The 19,504-nt window shown below is 44.2% G+C and overlaps 1 protein-coding gene across 4 annotated transcripts in view; it reads left to right on the top strand.

The window, feature by feature from the left end:
• The window catches only part of DOK5 (docking protein 5), a 232,362-nt gene that overhangs the window by 137,143 nt on the left and 75,715 nt on the right, over positions 1-19,504 (top strand). Inside the window, exon 1 of one of the 4 annotated variants that reach the window (XM_045195010.3) lies at positions 17,973-19,356. The exons of the other annotated variants lie outside the window; for them this stretch is intronic. Coding sequence (XP_045050945.2) covers positions 19,222-19,356 — 135 coding nt within the window. The 5' untranslated portion in view covers positions 17,973-19,221. Of the gene's footprint in view, positions 1-17,972; positions 19,357-19,504 lie in introns of those variants that run through there. 4 annotated transcript variants of the gene reach the window in all.

The following is a 19,504-nucleotide window of genomic DNA, read 5'->3' as shown; positions in this document are numbered from 1 at the left end:
AAGGAAAATTCTGCCTGGGCTTGATCCAGTGAAAACCGTCCAGTTATACCAAGATAGGAATACCCACCGGAAGCTTTTGGACAAGAGTGTGGACACTCTTGTAAAATAACCAATGTACGTTTTCTTTCATTGCATTTTTTGTTCGTTTGCACAAAATTTCTTAGAAACAATGCTGCTATTAAAAACCGCGTTATTTCTTTTTCTTTGTTGTAGGTTCTTTTCTCCCTTTCTTGGTTAATTAGGCTGGCCAGCTATGGAAGGAGCTGTTTCTGTTTCCACAAATGCTCAATAATTAAGTCACATTTTATACTTAATCTTAAAATATATGTACGTGAACTGACCTAACATTTTTGAAACAGCCCTTTAAAAGTTTGGACTTGTTTAATTCATAGCTTCTTAATAGAATTAAAGAAAAAATAAGCCCTTTCATGTTCAATTTCTAACCATAGTGAAGAGAGGTGTTTTGCTGCTGATCTCTTTAAACCGCAGCCAGAAATGTAGACTGAGAAAATTACTTTATAGTGATGGCTAATTGGAAAAGCAGACAATATTGTTGGACCATTGAGAGAAATAGAATGTGGGCTTTCTTTCTTTCTTTTTTGTTTTTTAGGAAAATAATGATTTTATTTTTAAAATTATATTTTATTGATTATGCTATTACAGATGTCCCAATGTTTCCCCCTTTGCCCCCCTCCACTCAGCACCTCCCACTCCTCAGGTCGTCCCCCCACCATTGTTCATGTCCATGGGTCATGTGTATAAATTCTTTGGCTACTCCATTTCCTATACTGTACTGTACATCCCCATGGCCATTCTGTAACTACCAGTTTGTACTTCTTAATCCCCTCGCCTCTTCACCCATTCCCCCACACTCCCCTCCCATCTGGCAACCATCAAAATGCTCTTGGTGTCCATGATTCTGTCTCTGTTCTTGTTTGCTTAGTTTGTTTTTTAGATTCAGTTGTGTTGATAGATATGTATTTATTGGTATTTTATTGTACATAGTTTTGATCTTCTTTTTCTTAAGTAAGTCCTTTAACATTTCATATAATAGTGGTGTAGTGATGATGAATTCCTTCAGTTTTTTCTTGTCTGGTAAGATCTTTATCTGCCTTTCAATTCCAAATGATAGATCTGCTGGGTAGAGCAGTCTTGTCTTTGACTATTTCTTGCCAGTCCCTTCTAGCCTGCAAAGTTTCTTTTGAGAAATCAGCTGACAGTATTATGGGAACTCCCCTGTAGATGACTAACTTCTTTTCTCTTGCTGCTTTTAAGATTCTCTTTATCTTTAACCTTTAGCATTTTAGTTATGATGGCTTGGAGTGGGCCTCTTTTCATCCATCTTGTTTGGGGCTTCCTGGACTTGCATGTCTATTTCCTTCACCAAATTAGGGAAGTTTTCTTTCACTATTTTTTCAAATAGAGTTCCAATTTCTTGCTTTCTCTTCTCCTTCTGGCACCCCCATGATATAAATGTTGGACCTTGAAGTTGTTTCAGAGGCTGCTTATACATCCTCATTTTTTTAGATTCTTGTTTCTTCTTGTTTTTCTGATTGACTTTTCTTTGCTTCCTTATGTTCTATACCATTGATTTGATTCTCAGCTTCATCCACTCTACTGTTGTTTCCCTGTAAATTGTTCTTTATTTCAATTAGTGTATCCTTCATTTCTGACAGGATCTTTTTTATGCTGTTGAGGTCCTCACTAAGTTCCTTGAGCATCCTGATAACCAGTGTTTTGAACTCTGCATCTGATAGATTGCTTATCTCCATTTTGTTTAGTTCTTTTCTGGGGTTTTGATCTGTTCTTCCATTTGGGCCATGTTTCTTTATCTTCTCATTTTGGCAGCCTCCCTGTGTTTATTTCTGTGTATTAGGTAGAGCTACTATGACTCTGTGTCTTGGTAGTGTGGACTAGTAGGTGTCCAGTGGCACATCCTCCCCTATCACCTAAGCTGGGTGCTCAAGGTGCACCCTTCGTGCAGGCTGAGTACACCCTTCTCTTGTAGTTGACTCCTATTCGGAGAGATGGCTTGGTGTAGAGGACATACGTGCTTTGGTTGCAGAAACCCATGTTCAAGTCCCATCTCTGCCACTTCACTTTCTAATTGAGTCACCTAACATGAGAACCTCAGTCCTATAAGGGTACCTAGCTAATAGGGCTGTTGTGAGAATTATGGAGTTGATGGGCATTTGATAGACAGATGATCAACAAATATTCATTCTAGATGATGGACACATAGTAGATTCTCTAAACTAAGCTACGGTTGTTGAAACATTCAAAAGAGTCCAAAACTCCAAGGCCCTTGGGACAAGTTGCCAACCTAATAAGTGAAAGAGGCTGGTTAGGCATTGCAGTGAAGTCACATTCTCCCTGTTCATAACCAACCTGGGGATCCAGCTTGGTTACTTCTTCCAATTACTGAATCAAAGCAGGAAATCCAGTTTTATGTGAAACTTGATTATGAAATGTGGGTTCATTTATTTTTTTAAAAATGCCCTGTGGGCAAAGACTCCCTCATATCCATTTGCAGGCTGCCATCTTGCAACTGGCCATTCATTTATTTCATTTATTTGTTCAACAGACTGTGGAGAGGTGGAAGGCAGTTCAGAAGTGAGTCACAAAAAGGGCTGGAGAATAAGGCTTTCAAAGGAAGGGGAGAGACACTGAGATCATTAACGTTGGAGGAAGGTGGGCTGTCGGTTGGCTAATTAATAGTTTTCAAATACATGAAGGGAATTTAAACAGTCGATGTTGACTAAGTATTCTTTGTCTTGTAGAGAATAGTACAAAAAGAAAATGCATTCATTTTTAAGGAGAATAATTATGAATACATTTGAGACATGGGACTCAAATTTGAGACGGATTAAGTTTTCCAGGGGTGTCCAAGTTTTTGGCGTCTCTGGGCCACACTGGAAGAAGAAGAGTTGTCTTGGGCTATACATTAAATCCATTGAGACACGTAATCACAAAGAAATCTCATAATGTTTCAAGTAAATTTACGATTTTGTGGTGGGCCACATTCACAGCCAGCCTGGGCACCCCTGTTAGACAGAACAGGAGTGGGGGAAGGCTGTGGACCCTTATTTTGTAGTGGCTTTTCAGCAGAGGACAAGTTTTCAGAGGGATCCGTTTATATGGTTTGCATGACCTTGGAATGACCCCCACCCCCGTCTGGGTTCTGAGGCTGTGATGACTTCTGCACAGGTTCCATAGCTGTACCCACCTTTTCCAATGCACCGTTCACTGCAGAGTGTGGTTCAAGGGTAGAGCTGAGGGGTCCATAGGGATAAGGGATTCTGATTGCGTGAGTCTTTTACCCTCTCATACCATAACTGCCCCACCTAACGGGACACACACTTTGAATACAGGGCTCCATTTTGGAGACAGAGAGAAGTTTCTCCCTAGGGAAGTCCCATCTCCCAGTTTGACAGATGTCAACTTAAATCTTCCTGCTCTTTTGTTATTCTGAATAATTCTGTGCCGCCCCCCCTCACGGCAGGACAGCCTGGAGCAGAGGACTCTTTTTCACTTGTCAGGTGTCAGGAGCTTCTAGGAGCCCAGGCCCTCCCTGGATTTCCGACACAAATGGGACTCTAAGGGTTCCAGAAATGACAGCGGGTCTCTGCTCCTGCTAGCTTTGGTTTAGGCATGCTTTAAAAATCTGAAGCTTAACAGGGTTTTAAATATTCTCTTTCCTTTTGCTGAGAAACTTCAAGTTATTTTAAAACATATGGGGGTTGCCTAGTAACAACAGCTTCACTAGCTGTGTAAGGGAAGTTTGCTTTTTAAAAATTTTTTTGGCTCCAGAAGGGTAGTCAAGGAGAGCAATGGGAGAAATGAATGAAAAATAAGGTGTCTCTTTGGGGCTTGAGATCACATAAAACCGATGTTGGAGGGAACATGTAACACTAGGTTTGTGTCTGAGACCGTGAGAAACTACTGGTTCGAGGAAATCATCTTCTACTCTATCTTTGTTTATCCGAGTAGTTTATGTGAAGCGTATTGAGTCCAAGTCAACTTTGTAGGAGTTGAATTATGAAAACATTCTCTCTCGCCCTGCTTCCCTCCCTTACTCCCTCCTTCCTTCCTCTCTTCTTCCCTTCCTCCCTTCCTCCCAGGCTATCAAAACAGAATGCTGCAGACTGGCTTAAACAACAGAAAGTTATTTTTTCACACTTCTGGAGGCTGGGGAGTCCAAGGTCTTACAACTGCATTTAACCAGAATTACCACCTTAGAGGCCCTGTCTCCAAATACAGTCACAGGGCGAGGGGTGAGGGGGGTGGTTGGGGCTCCAATGTGTGAATTTGGGGAGGACCCAATTCAGTGAATGACAAACAGCATCAGTAATCGTAGAGTTCTATGGCCCTGACTTCAAGCTCTGAGATATGGGTTAGTTAACTGGATTTAAACTGATCTTACTCCTCTTAATTCTGCTTCTTTTAACCTAGTGGGAAACAATAAACCACTGATAGAGTGAAAATCCATTTGGACCCATTACCTGTTTTTGCCGAGGAGGCCCGGGTTTATAATGAACTTGAAGGCGAGTGGAATGGCGAACTTTGCAGAGTCCAAGGGGTGGTGGGGTTGTGCGGACTGGTGGTGGGACTTTTTGCGCCTTTCCGTGTTCCAGGCAGCTTGTGTTTCCTCTCCGGCTCCCTCCCTCCGTCCCTCCCTCTGTCTCTCTCTCTGTGTCTCTGTACGACCTGTGAAGAAGAAGACTGAGGGAAAATGCAATTCAAGTTAATGGAACCATGTGTACTGTGTGACATAGGAAACCTAGTCTTGACTAATTTAAGGAATATTCATTAGTTGCCATCTCTGAGCCCAGCACATGTAGTTAGAATAACATGGTGACCGAGACAAGCAAGGCCTCTGCCCCTACAACATCCCTTCCCTGTTTATTAAATCTCAGTCTTCTAGAAGCGGAAGGACACGAACCTTGAACGAAGTGTTTTTTAGGTAAGGTAAAGTGAGTGGTTTACCAGAGCAGTTTTGGGTACGCGGTAGGCGCAGGGTGTTTTAAGGAAAGCCAGCTGCCATCTAACCTTTCAGAGAGATGGTGACCTCGTGCTGTCTACTTGGTGTCCTTTGGAGTCTCTTTTAGGGACGCAGTGCTGGGTGGGATGACTCATGGGCCCAGCCTTTTCTGCTTTTTCTCTTGTGTGTTCTCTTGACGCCCCGTGCCAGGATCCCTGGTCTTTTTCCTTTCTGTGTCTGGCTCTTCCTTGATGTCCACGCAGTCGATAGCTCTGTAGTCTGATTTGGGAACATAGCTGCTGTAATATTTTATTTCGTTATGTGAACGATGCATAGCACATTTTTATGACAGGAAGTTCAAACATTACAAAGAGACACCAAGGCTAGTGTCCCTTGGCAATATCCTCCTACCTTTAATTCCTTACCAGGGATAATCACTGTTACAAATTTGCCTAATATAACTCCAGATGATTTCTAGCATTTGCATAAATAGATATCCCTAGGAATATAGTTATTTGGTATGTGAGCTATTTTATGTAAGTAATATCTTACCCAGAGCGTTCTGCAAGAGGTTTTATTTACTTACCGAGAGAGAAACACGTGTACTTAAGCAGAGGTACAGTAGGATGGTGCTGCATCGTGGTTTCTGGTGGCATAAATTAAAAACAGCGTGTGCGTCCATTAATACAGGAGCGGTCAAATTGCTGTTAATTGTGTACATGGTGGAATTCTATGCCATTTTAAAAATGGAGACAGTGAATGGAGTACATACATGCACACAGATGCTGATGTGGCGAGAACATCTCTGAACGCTTTGCGTCATACCCACGTTTCCATCACGTGACTTATGACACCAGACTGAAATTGTTGCCATGTGTCCCTCCTTTTAGATTGGGAGCATCCAGAGGGTAGGGGGCGGGCCTTTTCATATTTGTCTTTGGTCTACTTTGGCTCAGGCCATGCTTTCAATTAGTGCTGTTGAACAAATGAGAGCACATACTGAACAAATGAGTGAATGTGTTAACCAGGAACAAATAAATGCGGAACAAATACATAACTACATTTTCAATAATTGGAAAGAATTTTAAGTTACAGTAATTCTGGTTCAGTGTTCAAAATCGTTAGTTATATATGGATTCAGTTTTTGAAGATGGAAATTGCCAAAATATTTGTCTCAAAGGGTACCTTAAAAAATAGTATATATGTTACTTTCACATTGCTATTGAAACAATGAATTGCATACTTAGGGGTTGAAAAGAACACAGATTTCTTCTCTCACAGTTTGGAGGTCAGACCTCTGAGCTGAGCATCGTGGGCTAACATGAGATGTCAGGGGAGCTGCTTGAATTCTGGAGGATTCAGGGAAAATTGTTTCTTTGCCTTTTTCAGATTCTAGTGCCTGCCTGCACTTCTTGACTCATGGCCTCTTCCTTCATCTTCAAAATCACTCCCACCTGTTTCCATTGTCACATCCCTTTCCTGACTTTGCGCTCATGGGATGGCATCGTGCCCACCCAGAGACTCCAGGATAACATCGCCACATCAAAATCCTTAGCTTAAGCGCATCTGCCAAGTATCTTTTGCCACGTAAGGCAACATCTTCACAGGTCAGGGCGTTAGGACCTGGGCATTTTTATTTATTTATTTTTTTGGTGTACCATACATATTTTGGTGCTTCTGGCTACTAAATCTTACTTTGAGATCTTATAATGCGGGAACATTCTCCTGATGTCACTTGAGACGCAAATTTGTAGAGTTTTGAGCTCATCCTCCCTGTTGCTTAACTCATTTCAGGAGGTTGATTCATTTACGGACACAAATCATTTCTCACATGGGCCGCCGATGAAAGGAGGCATGGATGTACGGAAGAGACACAACCAGGATGGGTCCCTTGCCTCCTGAGATGCTAGCCGCCCAGAAATATGTGTCAGTAACAGAGAGTCCTCCGATCGCTGGCAGCCATCCCGCTTTATCAGGCCATGGCGTGGATGTTCAGCGTGCTTTTCTGCCGTTCTTGATACCGCAGGAATTGGGTAACGCATCAGCCAACAGCAGTCCCTGACACCATCCATCCCTTTCTGGTTCTCTTTACATTGACTCTTAAAGTGGATAGGGGACGCCCAAACCGGGTGTGTGTGACAGTGACATGCTTCCTCGCAGTGTGTCGTGCGCCCTGAGGCTGCAGGTAGGCAGCATCTTGGAACCCGGCACCCAGTTCTCATTTCCCCGTATGTAATTCCTTAAGTGGGCGAAGTGTGTCTCGTTACATAAACCTGTTATAGTGGGGAGAGGAGCTATATTTAAATGCCCATGTGGAGAACTCCTTGTCAGCTGCAGATACATATTTAATTACTGTAAGAAAAAAAATCCACGAATTTGAATATGATGTGGGGGTTGGTTTTATTCAAATTAAGGTTCTAATTCAGTCTAAAAAGAACGGCGCAGTGTTGTTGAAGTGCTGGCCTGTTAGGAGGCAGTGTGTGTAAGAGCCTCCGCAGCCCTGCTTCATTTAAAGGGGCCTGTACAGCAGATGGAAAGGCGTGAGGGAGAGAAGACTTGGTTTAAATTTAACCCTTTGGAACTACTCTAGCTTTAGGGACATTTTATTGGCTTCCTGGGTTCTGGTAGAGTATGCTATTGTGTCTGAGCTGTATCTTCTCTGACGTCCTATGCGAAGAGCTTTATTTTCACAAAAGCTCTGGTCCTCCAAGTGAGAGAGATGGGACTCCAACTGAGGTGGCCTGTCCCCAGGCGTGTAGCTCTACAGGGACCCAACATCTAACCTAGCAATAAAGGATGAAAATATTAACATACGTATTTATTCATGGGTTCCTTTATTCATTTCCTAGATGAGCACTTACTACTAACTATGATCAGTTTCCACTCACAAAACATTTCTGACACCCAGTAGGTGTGGGGTTTCCCTACACCAACCTGCTCTCCAGCATTCGGACGCTAACTGGTGCCCTTCCGTTCAATTCAGTGCTGGGACTGACCACCGGGAGTTACTGCAGACCCCACAGTTCAAGTGCTCACCCACACAACTACCCCCATTTCGGATGTCAGTCACAAGTAGTGGGTCCTCAAGGTTTCCCATCCGTGTGCCTTGGCTACAAATTGGGGTTCCCATGACCCCCTTCTTCTATTCGATAATTTGCTAAAACAGCTCACAGAGCTCAAGGAAATGTTTTACTTCTACTACTGGTTTATTGTAAAGACTTTGTAAAGGATACAGATGAACAGCCGGCCACATGAAAGGATACATAGGATGAGGTCTGGAAGGGTCCTGAGTCCAGGAGGCTGTGTCCCTGTGGAGTTGGGGTGTCCCACCCTCCTGGCAGGTGGGTGCAGCCACAAAGCCGGAGGATCTCTGAGCCCCTCTGTGTAGGATTTTTGTGGAGGGTCTGTTACGTAGATATGATTGATGACATCATTGGTCATTGTGATCAATGGGGTCTTCTGCCCCTCTCACCTCCCCGGATGTCAGGAAGTGGGGCTAAATGTTCGGAAAGTTCCAGCTCTCTAATAATGACTTGGTTGGCTTGGGATGGACCAGCCTGCATCCTGAAGCTCTCTAGGGGCCCCCAGGAGTCAGCTAAGTAGTCTAAACTCAGGTGTGGTGGAAAGGGGCTTTCCGTGAATAACAAAACCTTCTCCTGTTACCTCTGTCACTCAGGAAATTATGAAGGCTTTGGGAGCTCTATATTAGGAAATAAGAAGGAAGACAAATTTATATTTCTTATTTACAAGGTCTCAATACTACAGATCAAAATTTTTCTTCAATTGAGAAGTATAGATTTTAGATTTAATTTCCGCCCTCGAAGAATTTACAGGGTAGGAGGGAACCCACTTCTAAGCCTTCAATTAAGTCTTTAACATCTTTGCTTTTATTCTGTAACACTGAATTTAAAATGGGTTTTTCTCGGAAGCCATTCTGGTTGTACACCCTCTTTCCTGGGCTCAAAATTCCTCACATTATCAAGTTCTTTACAGCCTTGCATTCACTTTTAAGTACAACATATCAGAACTCATGTTTTGTGTTCTATAATAATCTTTCAGCTTCTTTTATTTATTTGAGAATTTGAAGATATATGTTGCTGTGTACAAAATCCCTAAAGATTTAGCAGGCTGGTTTGATTTACATATAATTTCATACCCCAGGTGCGATGTTAAAGCACTGAGTTTAGTAGATTTAAGTTCTAACCCCTTCTGTGTCTCTTGTCAGCATTTTAGTGGCATTCTGTTAACACACTTGGGTTAACCTGGCCTCAGGTTCTTCACCTGCATAACAGGCATGGGTATGGATTCTTGCAAGGGTCAAATGCTGTTGGGTAGGAATTCCGTGAAACAGAGCAAGGCCGGAATATAAGTTAAATGTTTAGCATTCATCCCAATAGTAAATGCTATATAAATACCAGATATTTATTTAACATTACATCTATTTTAAATGATAAGTTGTAACCTTTATTTCATTTCTAGTATTCTTTTTAACATTAAAACCATCCTAAAATGAACACATTATGTATTCTCCACTAGAGAGATACAGAAGTTATCAGCATTCATACACTGATTTCAGAGAGGGAATGATGAGATTTCTGTAATAATATCTACTGAAAGTCAGAAACAAATGTTTCATTTAGGTCCAAGTTTCAAGTTTGAATATGACTTGAACTCTTTTCTTCCCAAATAACTAGCTTGTATTTTAAACAAATATCATTATGTTGATAACAGTATCCTCTTGTGATTCAGTTAAGAAAGAGAAATGGGTTGTTTAAACACGATGTTTTTTACCAGCTCATTTGAAAGTGAATGATGCATTCAATAACTGTATTTGTGAAGTTGGCTCTCTGCTACAAAATAACCAATTTGTCTGATTTTATCTTTGAATTAATGCTTGTTTTGGCTTCAAGGAGAGGTGATGCATTAGAAATTGTGTATTAGCTGTGGCAAATCTGATTTGTAGACATTTAGTAACACCTCATTTCAAATTATCATGGGAGAGAATATTGTTATCTTAGCATTTTGGTCCTTGAAAAATCAAATGTGTTCTAACTTCCGTAGGACGTGCCTACTTGCCTGCTGATGCTCCTTGACTTACAGCTTCCGCTGAACTTTGGACTCTTGTTGCAATGTCCATGCCATTGCGTCTCCCCTCTTCCAGTTGACGGGATCAGATACATCTTAGCAGAATTCCTAATCCAGCTCCCCACATATGTCCTTCATGAAGTCCTTCCTGTCTCAGCGAATGGCAACTCCATCCTTTTAGTTGCTGGGACTATCAACCTTCAGTCATCCTTGACTTCTCTTTCCCTCACATTTCTTTGGTAGTTCCTTTGCAAATTCTGCTAGTTCTGTGTTCAAACTACACCTTGGATTTAGTTCTTTGTACCCCTTCTTTTATCAATGCAAGTCAACACTCCATGTATTATCACCTGGGCTGTTACTGTAGCTTTCTAACCTGCTTCCTTGCTCCTACCCTTGCCCATCTTTGGTTCAGATGAGTTTTGATACTATAAATTAGAACAGGCCACTGCTCTGCTCAAAACTCCACTAGTCTCAAGTCTTACCCAGAATAGAACCCAGAGTCCATCTGTGGCCTCTGGAGTCTCTCATGATTGTGCCTCTGGCTCCTTCTCTGGTCTTCCCTCCTACTCAGGAAGAGTCTGAGAAGGCTGGGGAAACTCCTTGACAAGTGGAATGGGGAAACTGAGACAGGGCTGATTTGGACTGTCCCCGTCCAGCACCCTGACTTACCTGCCTTCCTCTCCCCGCACACCAGTGAGGTTCTGATCAGCATCACCAATACAGGAGCAAAGCCTCGGGCGTGTTGGCCACAGAGACAGAGTTTTGGTCAAACTAGAGATAACATCTAAGCCTCAGTTGGGTTTCAGCTCCAGGCCTGGGAAAGCAGCAAAACCAGATGAGGCGACCCCATGGTCGACATCAGGACCAGTGACCCCCTGCCCCAGCATTGACCAATCAATAGAGACCACTACCCTGAAAGGACACACCTGAAAAGCTGATGAATATTCTATTGAGATCCTCCCCTGAAACCTCCCCTAAAACTCCTGCCTTCAGAAAATAGATACAAACCCGTAAGACAAAGGACCCAGCGTGAACTTTCCCTGGAGCATGCCCACGCCATCCCCTCTTTCTTTCCTTAGGAGTGTACTTTTTGTTCTTTCTCCAAGGGCCCTTTTTTGCCTCTGTATCTTGTTTCCTGAGTCCACGCAGCCCAGCTGGCTCACTTCTTTTGCCTCTGTGACCATCTTTCTAAAAGGCCAAGGCAGCTGTGTGAGAGGCCCGCTTCTCTTTGCTTGCTAAATAAGTTTCCTCTTTGCTAGAGTCCTTGGCTCTGAATTCTTTCTTTGCAGAGCTCAAGAACCAAGAGCCCACATCGCTGCTAACACTACCACTTGTCCATTCACTTTGTGGGCTGCTTGGCTTTTCCTTAACTGTGGCAGGCATGCTGTCTTGGGGCCTTTGCACTTACCGTCTCCTTGGAATGTTCTTTCCCTGCCTGCAGCTCAGCTTGCTTCCCTCGCATGACCTGGTCCTGTGGATGAATGGCACCTGTCTGAGGGCCTTTCTGTGAGCAGCCTCTGAATAGCTTGTCTTGTCCACGTGGACCCGTCCCTCGCCTTCTGGCTTCATGCCCTTTATTACCAGCTATGGTGTCTTTTATGACACAACTTCTGATGCCAAATATGTGTATCTTTTTCCATACTGGTCTCCAGTTCTCTAACACCAGCTGGCGGTCCCACAGTTCAGGTCAGCTGTGATATGATTCCTGGAGTTGGCACAGAATCCCCTGGCTAAGGGCTCAGTCCCACAAGGCTGCCCTGATTCAGATCCCAGCCACAAAGGAAGTGCCCCGGCTACCCACACTTCTGCCTGCTGGCTACAGAATTGGGGCTCCCACAACTCCCTCCTCGTGTTCAGTCATTTGCTAGAACAACTCACGGTGCTCAGGAAAACACTTTACTCGCATTTACCACATTGTATAAAAGGTACACCTCAGGGACAGCCAAATGGAAGAGATGCACAGGACCAGGTGCAGAGAGGAGGGTCTTTGAGGACCTCCCATGCCCTCCCTGGGCCTGCCACCCTCTCAGCACTTTGATGTGTCTACTGATCCTGCGGCCCTTGAACCCTGTCACCCGGGGGGTTCTGTGGAGATTTCATTATCTGGCCAGGGGTTTCACGACGTAGGCACAACTGATTAAATCACTGGCCAGTGGTGACTGAACTCAATCTCCAGCCCCTCTCCTGTCCTGGGAGTGAGGGTGCAGCTGTGAGTATCAACCTCTGATCACACGGTTGTTGGTTCTTCTGGCCCATCAAGAGCCACCTCACTGGCCTGAACTCATGGTTGCAAGGAGCTCATTTTGAATAAGAAAAGATGCTCCTACAACTTCTTCCTATCACTCAGTACGTCCCAAGGGTTTCAGGAGCTCTGTGCGAGGAACCAGGGACAAAAATGAAATACAGAGTACTTATTACGTCACACCTGTGTGCCTCTGGAATGTTGTACTTAGATGCTGATTCTCTCTCTGCACCTGCCAGAGATAAACTCAGCACTGGGATCAATGCTTGATGCATCATCGACAATCAGTATTTGCCGAATGAGTTGCCTAATTGAATTAAATTGAACATTTATTAATTCAGAAGTTCGTGGAGGAAGACCACAGAGAGAGGCAGAGAGGCGTGAGCATGTGCTCTGTGAGAGTCAGACCCGAAGAAAGAGGGAGAACCAGAGCCGAGGAGCTTTCTGGTTTGAGTGTGAGTCCTTTGTGACTCTCAGACAGTGGAAGGTTCCCTGAGCTTCTCTTGAAAAGAAACCACCTTTTTCTGAAGCAAGGCTGAGTGAGTTTCCTGTCCGCCGCGAGCCGAAGTACCTCAGTTAACGCAACCCTGATGAGCCTGGGAGAGTACGAGAAATGTGCCGAGCACATAATAGGTGCTCAGTGAGTATTTTCTAAACTTTCCTCAACCACAGCCTCTTTGAGGGCACTTAACTGCAAAACTCCAATAAAAAGGTTGTGACTATTAATTACATAACTGTGTTTAAGGCAGTACCAGGGGCCATATTTGTTGTGGCCGCAGAATTGAAGCATTTAGATGCAGTTGTATTAACGTCCAGCATACTGGGCTTGAAAAAACATGGCTAAAGGCTTGTGGGACTGGGTTGGCAATGGTTCGCCCCACTCACCTCTCAGCTGTGCCCCCTGCACCTCCCAGGTAGGACCCCACTCAGTGTCTTCCATTTTGAGCTGGTGGAGGGCTGAAGGGACGAGGCATTGTGAAGGGGAGTCCAGGACCAGGGAAGGAGAGTGGCATTCATGCCAAAGCAGGAAGAAATGAAGGACTGCTTCTTGCAGTGAAGATGTGACTGGGGTGTTTGTCCCTCTGCCCCCATGGTTCTCCTACACGGGTCTGGTCCACTTGCTAATGTCAGCGAATACTTGCTGGTCAGTGTTTGCCCCCGGATGCAGTGAGAATTCACAGGACTGGCCCTTTGAATGCCCTGCAGCGCCCAGATGCCCAACTCTGCTGCTCTGACGGCACACCCTGCGTGAGTGACCCGATTGTAGGACCGCCTGTCACCGTGAAACAGACCCCTGTAACCTGCGCCCCTCCTATCACTGTGTGCAGATGCCGAGGAAGGGGCTGGCTCTGTTTCCTTCACTATCCAGTGGGGGTGGGCAGAGACTCGGCAGTTAGGGAGTTAATTTGCCCAGCATCACACAGGAGATGGAGCAGGGTGGGCACACCCTTACTCTGGGAGAAGCACTGTCAGAGAAAACATTCACCGAGACACCCCTGAGAGCAGGTAACACCTTGTGTTTTTGTTTCATTGTTTTATTTCTTCAGGGCTTACATCATCGTGGGGCCTCTTTGTGAGAGGTGAGAGATGGAAAGATCTAGATGCAGATTGGGTTTCCAGATGTCAAACCCTGTTCTTTAACCTTTTGAGAGTTTCCTCCTCTGTAACGTGGAGGCCACCATCCCTGGTTGGGAGGGGTGAGTAGGTTACATGTACAGAGAACCACAGAGTGGCGGCTCCCGGTCCATGGGTACTGACTGTGAGTATCCATTCGCAGGGGGACCACTTAAAGATTCTGCTGCCAATTTTTACAACCTAAGAATTATTATAGTAGTTCAGGCAGTCATAACACTAACGTAGGCAATCCTTCCATCTTCACTGAGATTATAGGCGTAGTAGTCAGATCTTCCAAATGCTTCTCACTTGGTGATTCAACTTGTTTGGAAGACTTGCCTGCAGATTTGGGGCCAAACACTAAGAAACAAATCACTTTTTAATTTTAAATGTGTGCACGTGAGTGGGCGATGTTTCCTCGTGGCAGTTCCCAGCTCCCGCCTTCGTTGTTTTCTTCTGCTCTCACCGAGTTCCCTCGCTAAGCTCTACTCTTTCCATCTGGCTGCTCCTCGCAGTTCAAGTTCCGTCTTCTCCAATCTCCAGCCAAGACACCTGCGGCAGAGCAAACCAGGAGTTTTTAAACCTCCTCCTGCATTCCTCTCTTCTAGGTTTGGTGAGGTCAGATTAAATGGTGGCCAACCTGAGAGTGTTCTCCTTCCTCTAGTGGTGATACTGGATAAAGGCAGGCTGGGCCAAGAGCACTTTCAGCCTGAGGGCTGTCCTTTCTCTGCATCGGGAAGGGCAAGGCCCCAAAGTGGGGACAGCAACCATCAACTGGGGAATATTCAGGAAAGAAGTGTATTTGTTCCCTTTGATCCATCTCTGGCTGCCGGAGATGCTGGCTGGCAAGTGAAAGAAATGGGGAAGTGACAGGTTGGGTAGTAAGAACATTGGAAGGAGTGACCCTCTCCCTAGAATTTGAACCTTTCTGGCTGCGGACTCATGGTTTGATTAGAAATCAGGTGAGCATCTGGCAGAAACCAAGTACACTTGGTTAAAAAAAAGAAAAAGAGCAAAATTTGAAGACATAGAAAAGATGTCCAGTTGCCAGATGCCTCCGAGAACCGTGTAATTAAATTACACCATGTTTTCTGGAAATACCTGGAGCATCTGTGTCTTTAAGGATTAGGTAGCTCTTCATACACATGGACTCCCAGAGAAAACAGTGGGACTTTAGTATCAGAAAGCAGCCTTTTTCCTTTTTTTCTTTCTGAGCACCCATGTGAAAGGCAGGTGCAATTTCTCATTCAGAGGGAGAGAAGTTTGAAGATTAATTGCTTACCACAGAAAAAGTAATATCTATGAAATAATGGGATTTTATTTGCCATGGACAATGCTTGTTAAGGTACAGCTCACCTGGTCTTTTATTTTACTGAGAAGTGATTCAAAATAGTTGAGGTTTCTGTAGAGGTGTGATCAGGACGCTGAAATAATTGTACTTTCGACAGAAAAGGCAATCCAGAGAATGTCTTTCATGAAGATTTCTCTCCAAAAGTGAAAGCTGGAGCAACGTGTCTGAAAACAGGGATTTGGCCTTTGAATGAGATGTGGGTTGTGTTTTACGTGCACCAAGAACCGAGTCCAGGGGCAAACCTCCGGGTACGTGGTTCCGAATTTGCCTTCTCCCTGGGCGTGGCGGCGTTAAACGTTTATTTTATTTTAGCCCCCAACAAGGGGTAGCTCCCTCATGGTCTGAGGAATGCAGATACATTTTCAGTGTGTACTCCTGTGTTTAAAAAGTCATGAAGCTTCTTTCAGCTTGCACTTCCTCGGTTGTTCCCAAGGAAGCAGCCCCTTGGCCCGCTGCTCACACAGAGGCGTGAGTCCTCCCGGCAGCCACAGCGAAGTGCAAATCCAAGTGCAGACCTCTCACACTGGGGTCATTACATGGTGTTTGTTCCAGTAGTTGCTAAGGGGGTGCTGTCCCCAAAGGGCCTTCTGTTAGTTTTCCAGAATGGAAGCTGGGAATAAAGTTGCTTGCCTATGAACAAAATCAAACTCAATGCCAGGGGAAGGTGGAGCTGTGTAGAAATAGATTTTTTCCCCCCATAATGAGAGAGCATTTAAAAAGCAAATTTAACCAAGTAACAAAGGGATACAGGGGAATAAGTTGAGGCTTTAAGATATATAACATGTTAAGTTCGCCATGTCTTCATTGCATTTGAAAACATTTGCTATCTGCTCATCACGACCCAGTTACAGTAATTAGGGACCCTCATGGAACTGAGAATCTAGAGAGAGAGTTAAATTATCATAGAGTGTAGTTTGTACATCACGGTGGAAGGTCAAGGGGCCCTGGGTGGACAAAGAAGGGCCTCTGACACTTCATGAGTCCCTGCAGTATGGCAAGCACTGAGAAAGAGCTGAGAATAAAATAATGATGAATAGAGACAACTTTCCTCTGCTCACAGAGATTGCATTTTAGGAAGAGTATCTATCATTCATTAAATGTCTGTGTGCCAGGCATCGCTTTAAACGAAGGAACTCATTCGATCCTCTTGACAGCCCAATGAGGTGGCTTCTCTTACAGTTATCCCACAGTGTTCAGAGAGGGTAATAACTTGCCCAAGGCCACACAGCGTGTAGTTTGGGATCAACCGTTGAGTCCGGACAGGTTGGCTCCTGAGGCCACGTTGCTAACTTCTGTTGTACAATACGTGTCTCTCTGTGGTCTGCATGTATATGGCATAGGAGTGACAGGAAGAAGGCCAGCTACAGGAAGTAACATGACATGTGCAAGAAGTCACCAGGTGGAAGGGTATGAAGTAGGAAGACTGCCCCACATACAGGCATTGCACCCAGGGGCAAGAGAAGGGGCAGGGCATGATTTCAGCAAAGGAGGGGCCCTGTAGGTGGCTGTGAGCCCAGCTTGGCAAAAAACCTCTAAGACACATGCAGACTCAGGATTTTGTGTACGGGGACTGCTGCTGTCATAGCTTTTGTTGTGTTTCTCTTGCTACTGGTTAATCCGCCCCATAAGCTTTCCCTCTGGTTTCCCACATCACTGTTGGCGATAACTTTTCTATGCAGGCTCAGTTTTGGGCCAGATTCCAGGGGCTCTGAGACCTGCTGTCGGAGTGGCTTTTCCTCAGGCTTTGTCTGGACCTCCTGGCCCAGAGCTGATGGCTGTCACCTGACTTGAACATCTTGTCCTGGGACTAAGGGCACGTCTCAGCTTGCTGGGATCTGTGGCTGCCTGACCCTGAAGCATTCTATTAACAGAAATGTTCGGGCATCTTGAGGTTTGGCTTCCCACATGACAGGGACTGGGTTTCACTGTCTTTGAAAGCACCTTAGTGTACATGGCCTTATCAAACAGACCTGACTTTGGTCAATCAGTCCTTTTGAATCTGGAGTAAAGGCTTTAATTTTGAGCAGACTTTTCTTGATCTAGCGTCTTCCTTTTCTCTACTTTCGCACTGTTGACAGTTTGGGCCAGCTGTTTCTTTGCGGTGGGGGCGCACCCTGTGCATTTGCGGATGTTTCGCGGCTTCCCTGGCTTCTAACTGCTAGACATGGATAGCGACGCCCAAGTGGTGACAAGTCAATGTTATGTCCAGACGTTGTCAAATGCCCCTGGAGGCAAAGTCACCCCCAGTTCAGAACCATTGATCTAACTGGGAGTAGTGTGTGCTTTGGCTAACCTGTTATATCAAATTAGTATGAGGTGTAATAATAAAATAATAAAACATGCAGTTAGGAAAGGCATATGTAAAGAATAAAATAATAATTAACCTTTTCTGACCCCTTGCTAACTTTTGGGTACCTTCCACACAAACCTGTGTAGTAACTGCTGTTATCACCATTTCACAGATGAAAGTATTTGCTGGTATTTGATGGTATTTTTATTAACCTTGATTTTATGCCAGGCTTCCCATTTTTAGAGCTCAGAGGATACTTCTCTTAATGCCAGAATGTGTGATAGGACAAATCATATTTTTACTCTTGCTCTTTGTTTTTCACTTGAGTTATTCACAAGCTAAATTATTACCTCGTTTCTCCAGAAATGTCTAAATTAAAAGATGAAAATTCAGTTTTGGGATTGATTTTGTAACTTCAGAGATCATATGTTCCCAAAACACTATTTTCAAGCAGCAATGTCTATGGATAGCAGCTGTATCATAATTTCTTTCTTTTTTTTTTGATAATTGTCTCATTGGTTTTTACTACTTTGCTGATGACTTTGTAAAGTCATTTTATTGCCAGGAGCAAATTCAGGTCCTGAAAAATGAATTCAAAAGGAGCTTGCCAGTATGGCTGGACCACCAATTAAAGAAAAACAGGTGGTCCTGAAGATTTGCCTTTGTTCTGCCATTGGGGATTTGAGCTCAGAGTGGTGAGCTTGGTCTGGGAAGCAGGCAGCCCTGGTTTCAAATGTTGACTCCACAGTATATTAGTTAATTGATATGACACAGAATATTGGGTTGGCCAAAAAGTTCGTTCGGTTCCCCATTGATGGTTCTAATAGTGTTCTTCATTTGAAACACTTTTGTTAGATTGTATTGTGACAGCTGTCATATCAGTGCACATTAAAAGAAACATCAAAATTGGTGAATTTTTGTGTAGTCATTTTAATAATGAAGATGGAAGAAAATGCGCAATGTTTTAGGCATAATATGCTTTATTATTTCAAGAAAGGTAAAAAGGCAACTGAAATGCAAAAAAAAGATTTGTGCAGTGTATGGAGAAGCTGCTGTGACTGATAGAATGTGTCAGAAGTGGTTTGCGAAGTTTCATGCTGGAGATTTCTCTCAGACGATGCTCCACAGTCGGGTAGGCCAGCTGCAGTTGGTAGCGATCAAATCGAGACATTAATTGAGAACAATCAACATTATACTACATGGGAGAGAGCCAACATACTCAAAATATCCAAATCCACGAAGTTATTGGTGAAAATGAACATCTTTTATTTTATGGGAAAACCCATACAGACTTTTTGGCTGACCCAATAGTTAATGTGTTGCCAGGGTATAATTCTGCTCACCCTTCAATAAAACCAAACACGTCAAAACTCCCCCAAACCAAGATCAGCCAAGCACCTGACCTGCAGGGGCTGTCACTTCCACCTCTCTGCACGACAAGAATGATGTTCAGAATTGTGTTTTTTCGCTGTAAATTGCCCATGAAAATCTGCCACCGTTTCCTCCGGGGCCACCCAGGTTTCTCTCTTGCATTCTTGGCTTAGAATTTTTTACAGCATGACTATTATTCCTCACCCTTCTGCCCTTTGCTGGGAACATCTGTTCTCTGTGTGTGTGTATGTGTGTGTGTGTGTGTTTAAAAGAGTGCCTTCTCAACCATGGAATTCATTTCTCTTCCTTTCTTTGAGAGTGGCATTCTCATTTTCTGCACTGAACCTTCTCACGGAATGGCTCTCACTCAGTGTTGCCGTTTATTCATATACGGAGGTGTGGTGGGCCGCCACGCTGCAGAGGTGCTTTCTGTAAGCACTCCTGGGACTCAGCTTCAGAATATGCATTTTGAATGAAACTCTCTAATCTGGGTTCTTCTTCTCCCCCTTGTTATCCTCCTCCTCACCCTCCTCTTCTCTCTCCTCCTCTCTCCCCTCTCCCCCCTTCCTC

This window comes from Desmodus rotundus, chromosome 6 (assembly GCF_022682495.2).
Source record: "Desmodus rotundus isolate HL8 chromosome 6, HLdesRot8A.1, whole genome shotgun sequence".
Taxonomy (NCBI): Eukaryota; Metazoa; Chordata; class Mammalia; order Chiroptera; family Phyllostomidae; genus Desmodus; species Desmodus rotundus.
Note: the sequence above shows the minus strand (reverse complement) of the source record. Positions and strands in the feature narration are given on the sequence as shown.